This window comes from Plectrocnemia conspersa, unplaced genomic scaffold, assembly GCF_051122295.1.
Source record: "Plectrocnemia conspersa isolate PC_06_02 unplaced genomic scaffold, ASM5112229v1 ptg000012l, whole genome shotgun sequence".
Taxonomy (NCBI): Eukaryota; Metazoa; Arthropoda; class Insecta; order Trichoptera; family Polycentropodidae; genus Plectrocnemia; species Plectrocnemia conspersa.
Genome location: NW_028277176.1, coordinates 30,526,564 through 30,551,122, shown reverse-complemented (window position 1 = coordinate 30,551,122; position 24,559 = coordinate 30,526,564). Strand labels below are relative to the sequence as shown.

Genomic DNA, 24,559 nt, shown 5'->3' with positions numbered 1-24,559 from the left:
TTCTACATATGTGAACTTACGTTGTAACGTGACAAAGTAAACACAATCAACATTAACAAGTATTACTGAAACGCATCAAAAGAATTTATATCAAAAAAATTAATTAATTTTTTTATTGATCTATTTATTTTAGATAAATAATCTAACGAACTAGATTATTACCTGATTTGACGTGATTGTATTTAGCAGTGGCCGATAATGTTTAGCAGGACCGTGATAGGTGTTGTGTGCATAACCGCTACTCGTGTTGAATTCATAATCAGACGCAGCGTGCGCACTACCTTCCGAACCAGTTTGATACTGAGATTCACTCTGAGAGTCTGGTCTATAACGTTGAAAGAAATGGATTATTGTGGCAATCTTATTTATTAAATCGTCAATAGTACCTATAAGGTTGTAGCCTCGGATGCAGCGGACTAACGTTGGACATCTTCAAATCGTATCCAGCACCAACGCTGCCCAGAAGCGAAGCCATGTTATACAAAACTAACTCGACTATGCTCGGTTTTTTCGGTCTAGCACCTGCAAAAATAAAAATTATATTAAAATCAACGATAAAACTCATCTTATTATGTCGATGTTCAAATCTAACCATCTGTATTATACAACGTAGGCATTGGTACACTTTGCCTCGTCACTCCGCCGAGAGGGTATTCCGGACCCCATTCTTCGTTGCTGTAATCTGTATGGAACAAAATTAAACAAAAAATGATTGCACACTCCTGTTAGTTTTGAATCTATAATATTGCGTGTTTTGTATAATTGTGTATTAAAGTGAATCGTATAAAAGTATCAACCCTCCACCTACTAATTAATTATTCAAGGATTAGATTAGAAGTATATTACAAAGATTTCAAAAATCCATTAAGGCATAAATATGAAATATATTTTTTAAATACAAAATCTAGAATGTGTAGGTTTTATATTATATAAACTACGTAACATCACATTCTGGCAAACATACTAAAAAAAAAAAAAAAAAGTATATAATAAAAAAGCAAAAAAATGAGAATGTCATGCATTTTTAAATAATAAAGACGTTTTTCTTAAATACCAATTTATTCAATTTAGTTGATAAAAAGCACAATAAAATAATAATAGTACAACTACAATTTTTTTATATAAAGCTAAATAAATATATATAAATGATCGATTGTGTAAATGCAACTCTACAATGCAAAGTCAAAAATAAAATTTTAAAAATTGGAATGTCAGCAATGGTCCGTTACCAAAACGCTTTTGAAATACAATGTGAAATACATAGAAAATACAATTTTTAACGGAAAAACCACCACCGATTATTTTTTAAATGGATTTCCAAACTGAATCGCTATTTCAATTTTAAAATAAACCACAAAGCTACTTTTCAAAAAAAATATAAAACAAATACATGCAAATTTTTTTTTCAAAAAATGTTTGAAATTCCAAATAATAATAAAAATAAACAGTATAAATGTATAAAATATAAAATAAACAAAACAATTTTCATGCAACATTGTGGAATATTTAATTATTTTTAAATTGTGTGTGGTATGTAACATAAATTGAACGATTACAACATAAACGGATCCAAAAATTTACTTATATACACACAGAATATCAAAAACATTATTTCCGTCGAAATAAGTGTGTATATTACGATATTAATAAATTAATCATTAGCATTATTAAGAGTTAATAATTTGTTACTAAAAATAATAAAGAAATGCTGGATCAAAAAACCTTCACCACATACGAGTTTTAGTCATAGCGACTATGTGAAAGTCGTATTTGAGAATAAAAAAAATTGTTGCACAGCTTCGTCTTTTTTATAAATATAAACTATTACATTTTCACAATGTAGTGTAATTACTTAAAAAAACAAATTAAATGCAAAATTATTATCTACGTACTAGTCAAAATTTAAAGGAAAGCAAGGAAAAAAAGAAGGTGGAAAAAATACAAAATAAAAAAAAACTAATCTTTTAAATTTTCAAATACACAACTTCAGCGGTACTTACATACATATTGAAGATTTTCCTCTGATAGGCCTAGCGTTTAAAAAAATGAAAACAATTTTGAGTCTAACTCTTTTTCTACATAAACAACAATTAAATTTAATGTCTTTCATGGGCACCTTAAAGATGACAATAAAAAATTGACATTCCGTTTAAACGAAAACTTACAAATTTTATAAATTCCTAATCGCTAATTAAAGTAACTTAAGTATATTTTTTTAATTTTCTTTTTTTTAATCAAGTCGCAGCGTTATCTTCTCCGCTTAACAATCCAATTTTCTCTCTATTGATCGAAAGCGAATTAACACTTTGCACCACAGTTATTACTTTGTCTAAGATCCCCGATAGGCTCTTAGACCTTTTGCTTTTAAACAGTTTACTGTCTTTAATGGGGGGCGGCAATTTGGGATTGCTCGCTTCGTGAAAACTATTATTACATTCCGACTGTCTGGCAATTACGAAACTATCGGTCGAAAATATGGTGTCGTAGTGATTTTCACTTATGTTACTCTCACTCTTAGAATACACCGAATTCTCGGACAAACTGTGCTGTTTTACATTATAGGAACATAAATCTTGAGTCGGCGACTGTTGGTACGCTATCCTCGTTTGGACGCCGTGCTTATTGAAGTAGGAAACGGAGCGTTCGTCGTCCGACCGCAAGTGTCGGGCGTCGGACAGCTGAAGAATTCGCAGGTGCGGAGCTAGATGAGGATGAGGATTACCTAGATCGCGGTGCTGCAATGCTGGAGCCGGCGGTGGTAAGTTCGGCGCACTTTTACTGAATTGTGGCTGACAGACGGGCCGCAACGAGGGCAGGTGTCCGCGCTCTCTTTGGTGCAACGTCGAAGGACCCCACGTTTTTCCCTTGACTCCGTCGGCGGGTACTAAATTATAAAAAAAAATATTATAAACAATACAGAATTAAAATATAATATCTTGTTATAAAGTATATTCATTAACACTTTCATTTTGAACTTTATCGGTTAAAAGCGGGAGACAAAGACGAATTATATTTTTTTAACTAAAGCAAAGTCAAATAACACGCATCTGGTTATAGTATCACATTTTATTATAATGCAATTTTGAATTAATTCCTATTTTTTTTGCTTTCAAAGTTACCTGAAGTCACTTTTCAAATTATTTTATTACAGGAAGTAAATAAATTACATTTATTTGAAAATGGTTTAATATGTCAGTTGCAGCAAGTTCATTTTATTTAGTTGTAAAACGAATGGAATGAAATAACTAAAGCTCTTAAATTCTCTAAATTCATACGGATTGTTTCAGCATATAGTTGGTAGCCATATTATGCTGTTGAATTTAGATTAAACAAAACTGTACGGCAGAACACAATTAGTTGTGCATTGATTGAAGCAACAATAAATAACACAGTTAAACTCCTGGAATCTTGTTGATTTATTACGATTTGCCATTTCGCTTCCAGAGCTTTTAATTCTCAATTCGGCTTGCGCTTGCTATAAGCAATATGTCGCGAGGACAGCCTCTCAATGTGACGGGGATTGACTTGAATGCTTCTTACAAATTTATGGCACGATGTGTCAAGAACACCCAATAACCGTGAGAAAAGACTTGTCGCAAATACTTGTCAACCCTTCAGGCTCGTATGCCTAAAACAGATTTTCAGTTCCAGGAACGTCATCTTTTTTTTTAATGGAGATAAAGATAAAATTCATATTTTTATTTGAGGTTTTTCAAAAAATTGTCTACTTCATGGCGCTCTTGTTCTTCAACATCAGTTTCACTCGATGAACAATATCTGAATCTGAATCGCGATCTTTTGATGATTCTAATAGTGGTTTTTTCGAATAAGATGCCATTTTGAAGATGCCATACACATGTATAAAAATTCGAAAAAAAATAATACTTAAAATACCCTAATAAACATCATTCTTTATGGGACTTGAATGTGTCGAAAACTGAACTCCTTTGTGTATGCCGACTAGTTGGGGTCGTAATTTTGAAAAAAACAATAAATTGAACATTTTTTCGAATAAAATTTTTTTTACATTTAAAGCTTGAATCCATTTTTTATAGTAATCAAGTTATTTGAACGAAACCATTGTTCTTATAAGTAGGATTTTTAATGGGCGTGCGGTGCACGTTATACGTGCTTGAAGAATTTTTTATGAGCGTGCGGTGCACGTCATACGTCCCTGTAGGTGGCTTTTGATCTGCGTGCGGTGCACTTCATACGTGCCTGAAGGGTTAAAAGCGTAATAATTATAATTATTATTCTTAACAAGCTGCCATATATTAGTTAATGCATGAATAAAGGTCATTCAAAGATATTAATCAACGCTAACAGCTGATAGAATGTGCTATCCGGGATGATGAGTGTTGCCAAGCCTCCAGCTGTTAATATTTGCGAGACATTTGATAGAAAAATAAATGTGGATAACTTGTATACCTATGTATACATATACAGTAAACCCCCCTATAGCGTACTTTTTGTTACTGTTTGTCCCTTGACTTCGCTAGATGTTTTCTGCGACAGGCGGAACAATACAGTAAGAAAATATTTATTTTTGTATAGCTATGGAAAAAATTATTTGCGTTTGATTCCCCTAGCACTCACAAAATCAAGGACATTCTTTGCACGCATGTCGCAACAAGAACATAGGGCATGTGCTCTTGTTTGCAAACTAAATTCAAGGTCATTTAATACATAAAAATGGGGAAAAAATTTTGATTTACTGATTTTGTTAAATTCACAAAATACAGTTGAAAGAACCTAACCTCAAATTTTGTATGGCTGCCTAGACCCCCCTATAACGAAGTCCCAATCTCTACGCTATAAGGGGGTCGATTGTGCTTATTAAAAACGTTATTGATTAAGGAAAAGTATTGCTCCGATGAGAGTAGAATAAATTTATGAGTCAGATAGGGTGCACTACGTTTGTCGTCAAAGTGGTGAAAAATATCTTCAGACAACTGCTTCTAATATTCGGGAATGGAAGGTATTTATTTAACCAATTCCCGGGCACAGTATTTTTTTGATAAATGACTCAAAAACGTCTGGCACGGACTCACCCTTTCCTATGCAGCGGAATAAAAAGTATTCGTACAAATTTAATTTTTAACAAAAAAGGCTATGATAATTTTCTAGAGAAATTTGCTGATTTTTGATATGAGAATTCGCTAAATAAAATTTGGGAAGGGGCTAGCCGATGGAACAGTGAAGGCAATGAATTATAAAACTGTCGTGGAATTTTGTTTCACTTGCTCAAGAATTGCAACTTTTCATCGGACGAAATATAAATCAGCAATAGAGATATTAACTCATTCAATAAAATATATTCATTATTGGGCCATCTTGTATAAAGCATACTAACATGCTATCGCTTTCAATATGCAGGGCGATCCAGGCGGCGTGTTCAATGCCATGCTCTTCATCAACTGTCCGCTTCTTCTTTCTTGTATCGTTAGATTGTGTCGGAAATCCGTCGGGAGCGATATTGCTGAGCCCGGCTCTTTCTTTGGTAATCGTAAACGACCTCTACTGAATTTTCCTGAAGTAACATTACAAGAAATCGATAAAAAAAAATTGCTTAAAAGAGATATTTAACAATTAATTAAAATCATTTTTCAATACCTTTTCGTTTATTTGGCTGAGGGGGGTTACTCTGGTTCATAATGAGAGACAGTTCTCTTTTGATGAGATCCATCTCTCTTTCTGCAAGTTGCCTTTCTCGCTGCATCAACGACTGTTCGTGCATTCTCTGCTGCAATTGTGCTCTCGATAACTCTTCTTCCCTATATTTCAGTTCCTAAAACATGTAAAAAATCAATAAAGTATTATATCGTAGCTTTTATATAAAAATTGATTGATCATGGAATAAAAGAAATAATAAATGATTAAAAAATGTACGATGAACTAAAAATACATAAATAATCTCTCATACATCATTTCATTCAATTAAAACATTCAATCTATTCATGACAAATTCTACTTCCACCCAAAATTATTTTATACATTAACAATCAAATAAATAAACATGCTGTTTGATTAAAAAAACATGACATTCTTCTTGATAATAAAATGATTCTACAGTGCCACAAAAATAGTAATAAACGTGTCAAACAAAACTCGATATAATTAAATCAACAAACCTCTTCAAATGATTTACAGGCCTAAGGTAGCATGTAAAAAATACTCTTCTTTATTTTTTTTTTAAATATAAAAATCTATTCACAGAAAACATGCCTGTAAAGTCACTTTACAATATTCGAACCTCGATTCGACAATATTCACCTTTTCTTTTCGCCTGAGGTCGAGCAGCACTTCTTCGATTTCTATCCTCCAGTCGTCCTGCATTGTGTGGAATGATTCGTGAGGCGCCCTCGTGAATTCCGACTGCCTGATGTTTTCTAAAGCTTCGAGGATATCGCCAAACGCAGGCCGATCGTGCGGATTTGACTCCCAACACGCTGCAAAACGCATATGTTTAATATCGTATTCCGAGACAATCGTCGTCAAATATTTAGATGATTTACCTTCCATGAGATCCCGCCATGGTTTGGGACACGTGCTAGGTATAGGTAGTGTCAGTTTGTTAACGGCCACTCCGTACGCCACAGCTAATGCGTCGATACCCCGATACGGTGTTTCTCCGGTCAACAATTCCCATAATAGTACGCCATATGACCAAACATCACTGGCTCGGGAGAAGGTGGAAGTCTTGATGACCTGATCGATAAAAAATAACGATTAATTAATTGACGTATGTAAAGAATGCTTATTAAAAATGCTTTTTAACATACTTCGGGAGGCATCCATGCATACGTTCCAGCTGTTGACATCCTCGTTGTTCGGTATGCTTCTCTAGCCAAACCGAAGTCGGTGATCTTTAATGTTTTATCATCGAGATCGTCGTTTTCTATTGCCTCAAGGAGCAGAACTGTAAAAATAAAATAAAAATGATTTATAAATATACATTAAAACATATTTTATCATTCATTAAAAGGGGGTTATGAATCAATCTAATTTGAGAATCTATATTTAATTAGTCTTAATGATAAACAATAAATTGTAATGTGTTTTTATTTAATACAAAACAGTTGTAATTTGATAAATCAATTATCAGTAATTGAACATAGAAATGAGATTATAAGCAATATTAAAATATAATTATTAATAATTACATTATCATAAATGAAATAATCAAATTTTCATTATTTATTATATTATGATATATTATTTATTTACTTGGAATGTAACAACCAACACCTATGAGTAAATATTTCTATATAGATTGAATAATTTTGTAAAAAATATATATTTAATAATATTTTCGAAACAATAACCAAAGGGTAGTGGTGTGTTTTTAGTAGATTTTTGACATTTAGTCGTAGGAACATAAAATTAAGTACAATCAATTAATTATCTCGAAATCCTGATTTTGATATTCATATATTTAATTTAAATTCATACGAAATAGTGTGAGTGCGAAGCGCAAGATAATGAACGCTTTGTGCGAAATAATTGCTGTCAGGCCTCTAAAATATACTATTTTCATTAATTGGAATGGAGTTTCTCAACCCCTATGTGACAGGTAGTCAGTTAAAATAAAAATGATTGTATTTTAAGGACATTATTATATTCACGGTGGGCGTGAATAAGTTGACAATTCAAAATTTATAGGATGTTCAACTAATGATAATTAATAATCTCAATCGAAATAATTGATTATTTATTCATAGTCTAGTACGCAAAAAAATAATAATTTCAAATTGCATACACGTCGAGTTGTCAACTTATTCACGCCTATTTTTTAAATTTCAAAAGTATGACTTTTAACGTTATAAAATTAGTTTAACAAATTAACGTTATTCGTAATAATTTTACAAATAAATTTACTTCACTCGCCATTTAAAATTTCATTATTTTACAAAAATCAAACCCATTATAGGATATACAATATTCTATTGTATGTCTTATTAGCGCAAAAAATAGCATTAGTATTTCTCTTACTCAATTATATTTTGAGTTCCCGAATTTATAAGATTACAGGTCACACAAAAGTCACTAAGATTTAATTTAAAAAATGAAATTTTATCAAAAACAACAGTTTTATTTTTCATAAAATGACCATTTATCTTAAATAAATGTATATATTGTTACATACATTGCAATACAACAGTCGTTAGTCCAATGTGTTGCAACGGGGTCAACAAAACCAACAAGTAGTGAGTCACTACACTGAGATCAAAGTGACTATTCTATTTTATTAAATTAACATTATTTTTAACCCTCGAAAACTCGTGGGCCACAAAATTTCGCTATCACGCGAAAACGTGTGAACGGATTTTCTGTGTTGATATTCATCCGTGTGTTTAGCAAAATCTAGGAAAACATAAATTAAATCAAAATAATTTTGTTAAGATGTTATAAAAGTGTTTTATTTGCAATCTTCTAATTTTTAAATGTCCTCGATATTGTTTTCTATGAATAGGACAAAAAAGGGTCGCGCGCACGTGTTGAGTTTGAGGCTCACCATTATGCACTTGCTTGGACGACGACAAAAATACACCTTTCCCAGAATTTACGTAATTACACAATTTTACAATACAGTATTAACGGAAAACGAAAGTTAACATCAAAGTTGATAAAATAATCAAAATACATATAAGAACCGCATTGTCAACTTTCAATTAGCCACAGCTGTATACAAAAAATTATTGATATTATTTCAAGTCCCTTCTTATGGATATAAAAATCACAAAAATACTAGAAAGTATTGATAATTTAATTAATTTATATAATTTATAATATATTTACATATCAATCAAAAATCGGAAAACCCAACAATATTCATCATCATTAAGTAACAAACAAGAGTTCAACGTAGGAGCTAAATCTGTCTTTGGACTGTGTACAGACAAACAATAGTGCTAAATAAATCTTTCAAAATAGTATTACTACTACCAATTTCATGGAAATAGCATTCTCAGCGACACAAGAATCTGATGTATAAACGAAAAAGAAAATCTACCGAAATAGGAGAGTCATATATTGGTTCGCTTCTTATGTAAAAGGAAAAAGTCTTTTCCCAGGGGGCTTGGGGAGGTCGCAAGGCCGCCGTAGTGCGAAGCAGGCTTCGTTTGTTTATGTAACGACAGCGTCGTAAAACGTCAGCCGATCGCGTCAAAGGTCTCGTAAAGCAAAATGGGGCGTAGCGGCGAGACCATAAGGCTGGGGTCCATATAAGGACGGGGACAACATGTCTCGGCGCAATAAACATTCCAGGGGAGACGTTCACTCCCGGGCAATGCCTATATAGCGGACTTTCGGTAGTCGCATTTAGCTCGCGAGATTTGCATGAGGAAAAGGACGAAAAGGTCTTCTGCGCGACATTGGAGAAGATTAGAACAGGTTTGTCCAATCTCGAGTCGCGACCTATTAAGATTACAGCGAACGGAGGAGTATCTTAGAAACCCCTTTGTGACCGATGATTTTTACCAAAAATTATTGGTGTCACTTTTTAGTCGTAAAAAATAGACAGACAAGATTTGACGTAACGCGACGCAAGTTTCAATTAATTTTATCGTAATATGATAAAACATAGACACAAGATAGCAATTAAAATTCCGATCGAACAATGCGAGTGTCAGACTTTTCATATCGCATGATAGAACAACGCAACGAATCGCTGTTGCGATATATTTACGACACAGATTTTTTGAGATTGCGAAATGCTGACGACGTCGAAAATTTATACTAATAAAAATGAATGTCCAAACACGATATTTTATCAAAATCATAAGAATTCGTTTTGTGTATGCTAAATTAATCATTATTTTAAAATACAATGCACAATCAAATTAGATTGTATTGTATTTTATTATAATTTAATACTATAGTAGAAATGCGAAAAGAACACTCGCATTCGTATACGTGTGTCATTTCTGTGTGATAAAGACTTAAACATTGATATAATAAACACATAACATTTTATATTACACATAATCAAATAATTGTATTGTCTGTTTTTTCACAAAATGCAACAGTATTATCAAGCGTCATAATTGATTAGGCGCAGTTCATAATATTTGTAATTCTTAAGATGGATTGCAAATTCAGAGACGTTTTGAAAAATCCGAATTTTCAGATTTCTTGAAACTTAAAATCCGGATTTGAACAGACTCATGCACTTTCGGCATGATGTAAAATATACTGATTCCATTTCTGTATTTAAAAACTCTATTTAAAAGTTTTATTTTAAGAAAAATATCATACATAATAAATAAAAATATAATTATCTACATAATAGTTAATAATTAACAAAAATAAATCATTCTTAAAAAACTCATTAAAAACATCCTTCTCTTTCTTATGCCTGCACTACACTCTCTGGAAGTTGTCCGAACCGAAGTTACAACTGAAGTCGGCCGAGACCTACGACTTCAAGTAAGCGACCACACTGCCGCAAATTTCATATGCCGTCCGGACGGCGGCTTCTGTCACGTACAGCCGGCGTATTTGCGCGCGATCGAAAAATGTGCCAAATAATCGCAATTTTTAAATTGTCATATTATTAAAATTACGCTACTGATAATTATAAAAGTTTGCCAATACAATATCAGTGAAAACTTTTCGGTCGTAAAAATTTAATCAACGCAAAATCTTTGGTGACTTTTGCAAAATGACATAAGGCATAAAAATTATACTTCAGAATACGAACACCACATCTGTGACTATCCTAGAATTTGTCGCCATCGATTCTAAATAAGAATTCGTTATGGCGTGACATTTATATAAACCTATCTAGGAAAATATATAAGAATATTCGAAACGATTTTTTTTAAGAAAATCAAGTACCACTGATTATTTTTTAATTATTTAATTTTATATCAAAAAAATATAATAACGACATCTGTTAATCCCTTTTGGTGCCCTAAAATATTCAAAGATGTCAGTAAGAGTGTTGAGGTCCCCGATAAGTATGTGGTATTATAACTTGACAACGTGAGCACGATGCAGCGCTCGACATGCGTGTTAACCATAGGACGCCTACGTGCATACTGAAATTGAACCGAGTTACTCGTTCTATCTCATTTTGCGAAACACCATATTATTATCTTTCTCACTCTCGTCACTTAGCACGCGAGAGAGCGAAAGGGGAAGTATCTCACCGCTCGCGCTCCAAAGATTCTCCGTCCTTGGCCAACTTTCAAAGAATGTAGTACAGGCATTACGTTCATTACAAAGCCACAATGAGTAAATAAAATATAACCCAAATCAATATCTATGACTTAAAAATGTGAATAGTAGCACGTTTCGCGGAATTTTAAATGTATATATTTATTGTTTTGTCAAATGATTAACGTTTTTTTTATAAATAATCTCCATCGACAGATACAACCTTCTTCCATTGATCAGGCAAATTTTTAATCCTATATTTGTAAAAACTGAATGACTGTGAGTTAAAATATTCAGAAAGAAATGTTTTTACTTCACTAACACTATTACATTTTTTACCATCTAAATTATGTTGTAGACGATAATCTGGTGGTGCTATATCGGGAGAATATGGAGGATTAGCAACAGTTTTCCATCCGAGAGCATTGATTTTTCCTCGCGTGATTTTCGCAATATGTTACAACTGACCGTCCAAGTTATTTATTTGGGTACCCCTAATATATTGCCATCTATAAATAAAAGTTTAAATCTACATTACGTTCACACGTTTTATTACAAGCTAAAGTAACATTATTTATAACACTCAAAAATACGTGAACGGACTAAGTTTACTATCACGCGAAAATGCGTGAACGGAACGTAATGTGTTTATATAACTAAACGACGCAAAAATAAATAAAAACTAAAATAGCGAGTATAGAGTATGCATAGAAGAGTACTCGAAGTAATAAAAAAAAAGTTTATGCTACTAGATATTTTTTTTAATTAAAAATGTATAAAAATATTTTTTTAATATTTTAATATTTTAATGTGTTAACATATAAGTCCACAAGACGATCGCGATCACGCATTTACTGTCACGCTTATCATTGTCAGACAAAAACAATTAGTACACGGAAACTTTCCAGTCACATAAGTATTGATATCAGATTCATTGTAAATATTGGTTCTTTACAGGTCCTACAAACATTGCAACATCTGAAATACTTTAAGAGATACCTGTTTACTCAGATAAACAATGCACAATTAACGCAATCAACATATTATTATAAATAATATAAACATACAAACAACGAGAGAGCGCAAATTTGTACTTTGTACATATAAAAAATGCTATAAATCGCTCTGCAGCGGCTGAGCAAAGCGCAAAAAGCAGCCGGCCGAAAGGGGTTAAGAACCGCCGGTCAAGTTCGCAAACGTTTGATTATCTCCAGGAGGCGAACCGGAACGATAACGATAACGAAAACGAAAACAATTTCCGCGCGTGCGAAGACTTGCTGCAGCCGATACAAAGAACAAAGCGCTAACAAATAGCAATAATAACAAGAAGCAACATTGACACAACTTCTTAGCATAATCGACGGGATTTACCAAGAACTTGCTAAACGCAATCTTTTTGTGCGTCCTTCTGGGAAATTAATATATAATTCGAGCGCGGCAAAAAGCCGACCAATTGCAGAAAAAGAATTTGCACATGGACAAAATTGATGTATAAATACGCGGTGTGTGTAAAAAGAGACGCAAACAAAGAGAAACGGAATCCGACGCGACAACAGACACACGACCTCCCGCTGTGTTTATTTTTTAATCTATTCGAATAATGCGGCGATGCGAAAATGTTGCGAATCCCTGACGTTGATTTATTGAAAGAAAAAAATGAAATCTGATATGGCTGCAAGTCCACTAGACGGAATCGGATCGATCGAGTATTTTTGGAACGTGTACAAGTTTTACCAACTATTGTGTAGTGTACACAAGACAAATAAAACGCACCGAGCAAATCAGCCAATTAAAAAAAAAATACTTGCTCTGTAAATCGCTTGTGCTTTCGTCGAACGTGTGGGTGCATCTCAAGCCCCAGAAATAATAAACAGGTGCTTGATACAGATTATTGTATGATATTGACTATCTTATAAGATTTTTCGCAGACGTCGTTTATGCGTAGAGAGAACCTCCACTTGCTCTTAAAAACGGGATTGAGAAAATAACACAGTATGGCACTTTCTGTTAACGAAAGCCAATCCCCATAAAGAATTTAAATCAATCTATAGAGAGGAGTCAGCAATAGATCGAGAGCATTAAAACAATTTTAAATCACCTGCATACAGAAGAAGACTTGAATCTGTAACTGTCGAATTTTTATCATTAATAAATAGCATGACGAGTAGAGGGCATAGGTTGGACCCTTGAGGAACTCTCGAAGGGGTGAAATAATCTATCGACAATCGGACGCCATATGTTACGAACTGTCTAATAACTTGGGAATGACCGAGTTAAATCATCCGAGCAACTGAGGTCCGCAATATTTTTAATAATAATTCAGAACAAATCTCGTCGACGGCCTTCTCAAAATCAGACTACTTGAATTCCTGCATCACCGTTTTGGTGAAATACAGGAGGTTAGTTGAAGGTCCAACATAATTATTTCAAACAATTTAGCAAGGCTGACAACATTGCATCTGGTCTATAGTTATTTATATACAATTTGTCACCATTTTTATAAATAAGGATGACTTTTGTGCATTTCCAAAGATCAGGAAATGTATATCGTGGACGTGTATGCCTACACTACACTCTCTGGAAGTTGGCCAAAGTTGGCCAAGGACGGAGAATATAGTGGGTTACTTCGGTCGAGTTCGGTTCTGCCCGCTCTAAAATCTCTCGGAAGTTGTCCGAGGTTATCGAGAACGGAAGGTAAAGTGGGGGTAATTTAGTCGACTTGGCCAGCTTCAAGCGCTTCCGAACATTGTCGGCAGAAGGACCGAATCGGAGCTGCTCTTTCGAGCGCGAGCGGTGAGATACTTCCCCTTTCGCTCTCTCGCGTGTTAAGTGACGAAAGTGAGAGAGATAATGATATGGTTTTTCGCAAACTTAGATAGAACGAGTATCTTGTTTCAATTTCAGTATGCGCGTAGGCGTCCTATGGTTAACACGCATGTCGAGCGCTGCATCGTGGTCATGTGTTCAAGTTATAATACCACATGCTTATCGGGACTTCAATAGACTCTTACTGACATCTTTGAATATTTTAGGGCACCAAAAGGGATTAACTATATATTTGATAGTATATTCTTCTAACAGAAATCGTTATTATATTTTTTTCATATAGAATTAAATAATTAAAAAATAATTAGTGGTACTTGATTTTGTTAAAAAAAATCGTTTCGATTATCCTTATGTATTTTCCTAGATCGGTTTATATAAATGTCACACCGTAACGAATTCTTATTTAGAATCGATGGCGACAAATTCTAGGATAGTTCGTATTCTGAAGTATCATTTTTATGCCTTATGGCATTTTTCAAGAGCCGACAAAGATTTTGCGTAAATTGAATATTTACGACCGAAAAGTTTTCGCTAATATTGTATTGGTGAGTGCCCACACAAACTTTTATAATTATCAGTAGCGTAATTTTAATAATATGACAATTTAAAAATTGCGATTATTTGGCACATTTTTCGATTGCGCGCAAATATGCCAGCTGTACGTGACAGAAACCGCCGTCCGGACGTCATTCACGACCCCCGTCCGGACGGCATATGAAATTTGCGGCAGTGTGGTCGCTTACTCGAAGTCGTAGGTCTCGGCCGACTTCAGTTGTAACTTCGGTTCGGAGAACTTCCAGAGAGTATAGTGCAGGCATAATGTATTATTATTCTGAATCGATACTCAAAATGTGGTGTTAAAAATCAGCTCTTCAGTGGTAAATTATTGGATTACCACAGCACAAACTAGCCTACATTGTAGATAGCCATGTTATGATGCTGAAGAATTTTTATTAACAAATTCTCAGAATAGTAATATTCTGAAAATACAATAAAAAAGTCGGGAATTTTGAAACATTGTTAATCAGTTATATTTGAGCTATAAATTATTATTAAATTATAGTTAGATCATTTTATAATTTAATTTGATTACTAACTATCAAATTCAAAGAGAGCTTTTAGCTCATAATTTTTATCGCAGATATTATTCAATTATTTCTATAAAAATGCGACGTTTGAGTTAGATAAGATTTAAAAATAAGCGAACGAGTTATCTTGAAATAGATAATAACATTTATCGGCGTATTAACGTTCCAAAAAGATCGCTAACAAAATATATTGATTAAAATCATCATATGGTGTAAAAAAAATGTTACATTTGCTGCCATTTTCGTGATTATTATATTTCCACTACCATTGAATAGAATATGAGTTCACAATAATATAAAAGAAGCATGGACGTCGTTATCTTCGATAACAATAAATATAATTTTAATTGTGCAACAATAGCTATGCAAATAATCTGATATAATAAAGGCGAAACGTGTCATTACAATGCATAACATTTTGCGTGCTATAGACAAACCTTATAAGGGCATAGAATTACGTGCTTATTCCAAACATCTTGAAAGGAAAATATATTCTCTTAAAAGAGTATAATAAACATTGTCTTCCATAAAGATCAAGGATACGCGCTCGCCGCGCGAAAGCGCAAATTTCAATCAAGTTTGTAAACTTGGCAATAGGAAATCAGATTCTGCGCTATATCGGGGTTAGAGAATGTGCATAAACTGGTTATTGGAAAGCGAATCGATGCGTACAAAGAAATCGCACAAACCGCAACCGCGTGAGCGTTTTCGTTGCGAAACGACCCCCTCGGGGGGGTTCGACAACTATGATAGGAAAAAACCCAAAAGTTATCGAATCTGTATAGATGCGTACGTGCGATAGAAACTGTAGCACGCAACGAGGATTTAATAGATATATGCGAACAACGGCTCTGAGGAAAACAATCGTTTTAACACTTTAGCGCCGTTTATCGCCGCCGCCATCGATGTTTTTGGCACCTGTCAAATCACGAGCGTAGAAGGAAAATAGCAGTTTCGTAATAGCAGTCAGTTTTAAACCAGTTTCTCTGGCGTCTCTTTTTTATTTTACCGCGCTCGGTTGCATCGCGCCATCGAAGACTTCGGGCAGATAACGACGCTGTGAGTGGCAAAAAGTCTTATCAAGCAGAACTGTAATGCTCTCATGAACAAATCTATCGAAAGACACAGTGAAAAACCAGAGTTGATCATAAACCATCAGGAGCAAACGACACTGCTGTGTATGTTATCAAAGTTTCATTCACTGATAACCAGTGTAAGCACACAATCATAATAAATTCAATTAAAAAGTTATCAATCCATGACATATGAAACCTAGACAATTAAAAAATAAATATAGATCAATAAAACGTTAGCCGGATTTTATACACACAAGTGTATTGGCAAACAAACTCAAAACCATATATATAAAGGCCAACCAACCGCAGTTTAGTTGTGACGTCATGACATAAAGGCAAGTGATCAAGCGTAAATTTATAAAAATTGAAGTAATAGTCAGCAAATAGTTGCTGAAGATAATTAAATATTTTTATATAACATTTCATACAAAAAACATATTAGATTTTTCCATAAATCGTTGCGTTTTTTTTCTTACATTTGCAAAAATTTATAACTTTTTCAGTGTTTTGTTAATAGTAGTCGTATTAATGATGCTATTTAGTAGCAGGATATTTTTTGTTTCGATTTTTTCAACCCTAAATCAACAATGGCAGTGAAGATAAAATAATCTTAATTAAGCAATATTATGCTTTATGAGTTTCAACTCAGTCATAATGTGACAATAGCAGTTAAATTTAATGGCAGTGATGCCATTAAATTTAGAAAATGTTGTTAAAAATTATGTTCCGGAAATTTTGACATTTAGTCCTTAGAGGTTGTTAGTGAGGATATTAGGGCTGCCATTCAACCATCACAAAACCTCAACATGTCGCCTACATCAGTTCACAGCATTTAAAGAAAATAGGAAAGGTGTTAATTTGCAGAATATGTATATTTCATAAATTGTGAGGAAAACCTCGCGCAGCGAATCTCAATATGCTAATAATTAATAATTATCACGACTATCATCCATGTATATATGCACCAGTTTATAGGTAAAAAAATATTTTAGAAAAACGGTAATAAAAAATGACATTCAAGAATTTAGTGATTTCAAAAATACATTATTTTTCGAATCAGATATAAAAAAATTGAATAATTGTAGAAAAATATATATTTTTAACTCATTTATATGGAACAACCTGATAAAAACACATATTATTACATAAAATATGTATTAAAGTAACAAAGATTTTAAATAATGTTCCAGCTCCTCGTAGCTATCGCCTTTTGCGTGAGCTATTGATGAGTAAGATAAATATTAATTTTGATTCAGATAATAAAATCTTAGATGTGTGGATGTGGAAAATAGCAGACCGTAATGTGGCTATCACGCGAAAACGCGTGAACGAACCGTAATGTGTAAAAAGATCAATTTGTGCGCTTATATTCGAATCTAACCAGTTGAATGTTAGACAACGATCTACCAATGCGCGAATATGAATATTTTCATAGTGATATAAAACAGTTTTCAAGTATTTTAATTAATTATTGTGTAAAATTGACACTAGACAGATATATGAATTTCAATTACTTCATTTTATAATTCAGTTAAGATTTTTATACAAGAAAAAAATTACACAAATTGCATACGAAAAAAATACAAATTATACTTTTTTCCCAATATTTTACAGTTCGTGCGATGTAATGCAACTGAAATGAATTATATAAAATGTTCTTTATTACTGCTAAAAATAAATCACAAGAGAAAAAGGGCCAACAAACCTACGTTCCACGCGTACGCACATAAAGTATGGCACTGAACGCACGCAGAATAAAGTATGTACATAAATTATACATAACTTTTCGCAAAAATAATTATAAATGGTAGCATTTTTCGCCAGATTATGAAAAACATCGTAACAACCAAAGGGTTAAAACTGCCGGCGGTTTTTTTGCGCTATGTCTTATAATCTCGCGCTTAGCGTTCATAAAATTAAGCTTTGCAACATCACAGCGATTTATCTTATATTGTGTTGAATAATTGAAATTAAATTGAGCTATTAAATAAAATATTGATTGTTATCTGTAATAATAAAAATTAATGAAATATATTTCAATGATTTACAGATTTAATAAATGAAAAAAATATTCATAAATTATCAATAATTCGGAAAATCTAGGAAATACTTATATCAGGGGATCGATCAAAGGTATAATTATAGATCTGTGTCCATATAAGATAATAACCACTGCCCCATAGCGTACAAATCATCGACGTAGTGCACATTATAACACATTACGGTCCGTTTTATGCTCAGTCTGTTCACGGATTTTCGAGGGTTTAAATAAAGTAACTTTAGCTTGTGAACGTAATAAAAATTTATTTTTTCTAATAGATGGCAATGTATATATTTCACCTTGTGTCAAAACGTATAAATATATTCCGTGGAAATAGCGGACCGTAATGTGTTAATTTTCGACAAAACATTTAAAATGTAATGTTTTTCTTTAATTATAAAGAAAATAAATTGTATACGGTTCAATATAAACCTTCTTAAGAGGAATATAAGATACTATTTAAAAAGTAGCATAAACAAACCATTCTCTGAAATAATTTTTAAAAGCAACTTTTTAAAATATGATTGACAAAAGAGAAAGATAAGATCCTGCTATGCATCCTGTTAAGTTTATCGGCCGCAAACCGCAAACCTTGGTGGCACGTGTAATTGGACGAGTGCGTTCACATGAGCGAGCACGCGTACAGGTAGAGATGTTTGTGCGGTGTTTTATTGTCATAACAAGCATTTTTAGGGACCACCGCGACCGTCGCTGCAGACAATGCAAAACGCAAACACAGACGCGTGCATTTTTTTCCACAGACAAGAAACGCCAACCCACAGAGCCTAATTTTGGACAATGGCGAGACGGCAAAAACGAAATTAAAAAGTGCGAACGGCACGTCGCGCGCGACAAAGGAACAAAACGAGAAAAGCTGCGACGCGTTCGGATATCTAAAGTCCGAGTGGTTGACAAAGTGCCCTTTGTGACCGGAGTCGCACGCGCGAGCCACGCACAAAGAAAAATCAAAGCAATAACGGTATACGTTTGTATGGGCCGCAAGATGACCGTGGCAAGGCCGCGGGCCATAATCTCGTCCTCCGCCGCCGCGGCGCTCGACACCCACCGGAGCATCACCCTTTGACGAGATCAAACCGTCAAGGTCGAGCGGCGAAGAGGACGATGTACCGTGAGGTATGAGATCCGAGGAGAAGAATCCGAATCGGACGTGTAATAATTTGATTCGAGGTTTTGGGAGGTGAAGGTGTTGAGAGCGATCCATCGATTGAGAAATGATATGTACATTCCAGTGGCGGTGCGTGAGTTGTAACTTGAGGGAAGCTGCGATAATAATAGCGTAGCACCTCTCTCTACATTCTACAATCAAAACAAATATCATACAAATAAACTAGCTCCTAACCGCTGAGCAAGGTCGCTAGCCCGTGCTATCATAAAAGTGATAAAATAGAGGAAGCTACCCTTATATAAACGTAACACCATTATATATATAGCAGGGATGAGAAAACTTGATATTTACACTATAATAGTAACCTTATAAATCATCCAAGTATAATAAATACATTATCATTCACAGAAATTTCACATGCTCTAAAAAATCGGACTTCAATTAATTTATCTTGTTCTTTAAGTTTTAATTTATCTCATTTAATTTAATTATAAAAATACCAAATAGGCACGTGATAAAGCATTTTAACGTTCAAGGTACACGCTATGAATCAGAACGAATTAAAATATTTGTCGCTTTGAGAAAAGATAACGCGTGCATTAGGATTTGCCCTCAAAACAGCCGTTCCTAATCTGTTTATCGGACAATAACAATTTATTTAAAATTAAACCGCCACGCTTCTGCAATTGGTCGTCTCACCGAAAAGTAGGGAACAATAAAATCACCCATGGATATTAATACCAAATAATAAGGCAAACAAAAATCACTTCTCAGACACTTCGTCTAAAAACTACTCTGAGACTTATTTTATTGACATAAACACTAAAACATCCACTTCGTGTGTTTTTTTTGGTCACAATGTAGAATTCTTAAGCACCACTATATTTGCTAGCAAAATCAAATGTCACTTTTTTGCAAAATGGCGGCAAATTTAAAAACTTAAAACACTCCGTATGTCCTACATTTAAATTCGTTAAGTAAAAAAGATAAAAAAACTACACCTGCATCGAAATAAAATATAAAACAGTTTTTTGCTTCAAAACTATATATTAGATTGATCGGATCCCCCCCCCCCTCCATACAAGGTTTTATGAGACTTGCAATAAAGTTATGGCTCTTAATTCATTGGTTTTAATGACTAAGTATTGAATTTTTGTTATCATATATAATATTTGGTATGAAAAAAGCACCCCCATAATATTTGGTATGAAAAATATTTTATTTTTTTAAAAAATGGCGGCTAATTTAAAAACTTTGTGGGATGAAATCCTACAAAAAATTATGCCTTACAAAAAATGTTCAAAAGCTAAATCTGCATCGAAATGAAATATAAAAAAATAGTTTTTTTGCTATAAAACAAGTTTTATATTAAATTGATTGGAGCTTTTATGCGACTTGCCGTATATTTAACGCTGTTATTTTATTTGTTTTAAAAATTAAAACTTGAATTTTTGTTACAGAATAGAGCTCTTAATAACCCTTATGATATTGGCTAAGAAATAATATATCTCATAAAAACAGTTTTTTGCTTCAAAACAAGTTTAGTATTATAAGTCGATCGCCCCCCCCCCCCATACAAACGTTTATAAGGTTTGCACTTAAGGTCGGTATTTACTTCGTTTTACCGACTAAGAATTGAATTTTAGTCACAGTGTAGAATTCCTAAAAACCCTATGATATTTGCTAGCAAAATCAAATTTGTCACTGACCAAAATTGTTTAAGAATTCTACATTATGACCAAAAGGTTTTACGGCACTTTTTAATCATATTCGCTAATAAGTAGTAAACTATTGGAGTTAAAAAGATTTACGACTTTGTCTGAAGTATTATTATTACACACTGGAGAACTTTATTATAGACGAAATCTTGCATTTTCCCGATGCATGTTCTATTAAACGCTTTAATGTCTATTAGCTATTATAAAGTCAATATCAAACATCAACTAAATAATACATAACCTACTAAAAATACAATATGGTTATGCTATGTGTTTTAATTCATATGAATAAACCAACACTGGAGAGTAAAAGCAGCCGCATCGGTTTTTTATATTTTTTGTTGTTGTAGTAAAGCAGACACTTATCTCTCCAATGATGATTCGAATAAATAAGTAGATTTTTTCATAGCTCTATAAATAATAATAATAGCATTATCAATAGGAGGTTTTTGCTAAATTTTCCACCACTTAAATATAGATAGCATACTCGAAAAACTACAACTAATTGTACATTTACATAATAAACCTTCCCTGTTATTTCAACAATTTGTTAAATATTATTCTATTAAAATATATCCCAATGTAATAAAATCATCAATACTCAAATTTGATTGGGGTTACTTTGTACCCCATTTCGGTCCAGTTGTACCCAGTTTCTGTACCCGAATGTTAAGGAAATAGTTTGTACTACACTTAAGATACAACTATATCAATAGTATATTTAAATACTAGTACGTTAAATAAAAATCATACCATCGCATAGCGAATAAAATAAAATTAAATAGATTCAACCAACTTTTTCACACAATGTCCTGAGAATTTCCTAGAACCTAACTTACGTATCAAGTATAGCACATGTACGTCAATGCGACGCGCTATCTGAACGATTTTTTCGATATATCTTTTGAGTGCGCGTTGCGTTTTTTAACCGCGCGTACAGCGAATCGACGAGATAGCCGTATATCATCGGAATTGAAACGTCATGTCCAAGAAGCCCAGCAACGATAACCGGTAGCATAAGCTATAACAGCCTTTTTGCGAACCGTCGGTTGCATGCACGCCCCTGGCATACTTTACAAAACAGAATGCCGATATATCTTACGTCCAGATTCGTTTCCGATGTGACTTTGATTAGTGTTACGAGCCGCATTGCAGAAATGTTCAGATCCGGTGCGATTAGAGAATTGTTTATGTAACTAAAAAAGTGTGATCGATTAAAAGGCAATTTCACGTTTTGATAAACAGACAATGAGTCTAATCTGAGATAAGAACCGCTGAACGCAAGACATGAAAGCGAAAGTGCGAGCCGACGTCATAAATGATACGAAATCAAGAATGAATTAATTGTAGCATATTCTGAAATTTATTTGTTACAAATCTCTCCAGCGTGGCTTTACAGGTTTCCCCAATACGTCATAATGGGTTTTTTTACAAGAATATTTATCGTTTCATACACATTTATACATAATAGTATACATCAGCTCAAACGTGCTATCATATATACATTTTAACACATCTATTATTATTTCAACAAATATTTAATAAAATGATTACATATAACGTATATGTGCATCATCCCATTAATTGTTCTAGATTCTCATATTTATCACCATAAAATTGTGTGTATGGCAAGATCGCTGACAAGCAGGATGATTAGTGTAAATAGAGCATTTTCGAGCGCTGACATCTTGGCAACGACATGTAAGAATAACGGACGTAATCGCGATTCTCTAAGACAGTGGTATCTAAAGTGGGGTACGCAAGTCGGCACAAGAAATTGACAGAAAAATTAACAGCATAACGAAACCGAGCATCTATGACGCTAGTGTATTTTTTTATATTTTTTAGAATATGAATAAATTATTGTTTTAAATGCAGTTTTTTTTGTAAGTTGTGTACACAATTTATTGTATGTTATACACAGCAACCAGAAACATTTGTTCAGTTTATAGCGATGTATGTTCGACAGATAAAAATGGTGAAAAGCTTTCATCAATTATTAAAATCAAAAATATCTGCCGTAATGAATCGTCCAACCTGAATAATCAAATATATTTTTATTATGATTACTATTCATCATAATTTTAATGGAGTATTTTGCAAATTATGTTTTCACATTTGTCTTAAAATTAAAATAAAAATATTTTGCACGTGACAAAGTGCATAGATTCCATACTGACTATTTTATAAGTGCAGTATTTTAAATACTTCACATGATTCTAATTCTGATATTGACACCTCTTGCGAATAATTCATCAACATAAAATTATTTTTAAAAGCATTATTCTATATATTGTAAAGACCAAAAATGCCGTTTGTCCAAATTCAATAATTAAAAAAAAAACACAGAAACGTTGGATGCGCTGTTTCAAACACTCCAAAAACAAGTAAGCCATCATCAACAGCTACTGAGCGGGTGTTTTCAACAGCAGGGACAATAAAGACAATGTTAAAATACAAAACGCATTGCCGTTGTTATTTTAATAATATGCATCTTTTAAATTACAATAAATGTATTGTCCATGATAATCAGTTTTTAATTTTAGAGAAAAATTTAAATAAGCATTATAAAAAAGTAATTGTTCCATAAAATGAATTGTTTGTGCATTACTGTTGATCAGAACAGTGAACACCTTAAGAATAACTCTGCAACGAATCCTTCTCCGAAGATTTACTTTACATAAATGCGCAAACAATTCGTTTTATGGAACTAAGTATTTATTTAAATGTACATATCTCTTAAAACAAATCCGAGCTAAATAACACCCAAAGTTTAATGTATATATGCAAAATGTGATTTATTTTAATTGAGATAAGTCATAGTACGTCTTCCGTGTGACCTTGTATAAGCCAAATCATTGTGGTATAGAATATTTTTTAAATTAAAATTTTCTTCCTGAGGTATAGAATATTTCTGTTATTTAGACCAATGCTTATAAAGCAAGAGTATGTCTTCCGGGTGACCTTTTATAAGCAAAATCATTGTGGTATGGAATATTTTTAGAATTAAAATTTGTAATTTGAATAATTGGAATCTTTAATCATATACAGCCAAATTCGCGCGATAAAAAATGAATGGAAAATTATCGATCATTCTCCATATACGGATGCTCATCTAGATCTTTAGAGTATTATTTCGATGGATTTTTTTAAATTACATTAGGGAAATAAAAACGGCCCAAGAATTTTTTGCGTCAAAGCATAAAAGTTTATGTTTTCCATGGAGCAAAACTTGTTTGAAAGATGGATAAAGATCGTATCTATCGTTATAATAATTAGTTTTTAAAAAATGAATTTAATTTATAAAAATGAACTATTATCTGGCTAACCGAATATATATTAAAAGTGTTACAATGTCTTTCAAAAGAACAGCGTCTCTATCTTAGTGAGAATAGAGGTACAATAGCATTTTAAAAATGCTTGTTTTTGAGATAAAATTTATCATATTAAATTGGTTGTTAATAAAAAACAGTTTAAATGTTCACGCGCATTTTCTTTAAACGTACTGCCAAATAAACGAATTG

At 33.0% G+C, this 24,559-nt stretch overlaps 1 protein-coding gene across 1 annotated transcript in view; it reads right to left on the bottom strand.

The window, feature by feature from the left end:
* Positions 1-24,559, bottom strand: part of slpr (mitogen-activated protein kinase kinase kinase slipper) — a 36,603-nt gene that overhangs the window by 3,985 nt on the left and 8,059 nt on the right. The window contains exons 2-10 of the mRNA XM_088199140.1: positions 6,783-6,919; positions 6,516-6,708; positions 6,274-6,449; positions 5,614-5,788; positions 5,354-5,530; positions 2,723-2,884; positions 593-682; positions 387-522; positions 163-325 (exon numbers count right to left, since the gene is read on the bottom strand). Coding sequence (XP_088055266.1) covers positions 163-325; positions 387-522; positions 593-682; positions 2,723-2,884; positions 5,354-5,530; positions 5,614-5,788; positions 6,274-6,449; positions 6,516-6,708; positions 6,783-6,919 — 1,409 coding nt within the window. The remainder of the gene's footprint in view (positions 1-162; positions 326-386; positions 523-592; positions 683-2,722; positions 2,885-5,353; positions 5,531-5,613; positions 5,789-6,273; positions 6,450-6,515; positions 6,709-6,782; positions 6,920-24,559) is intronic.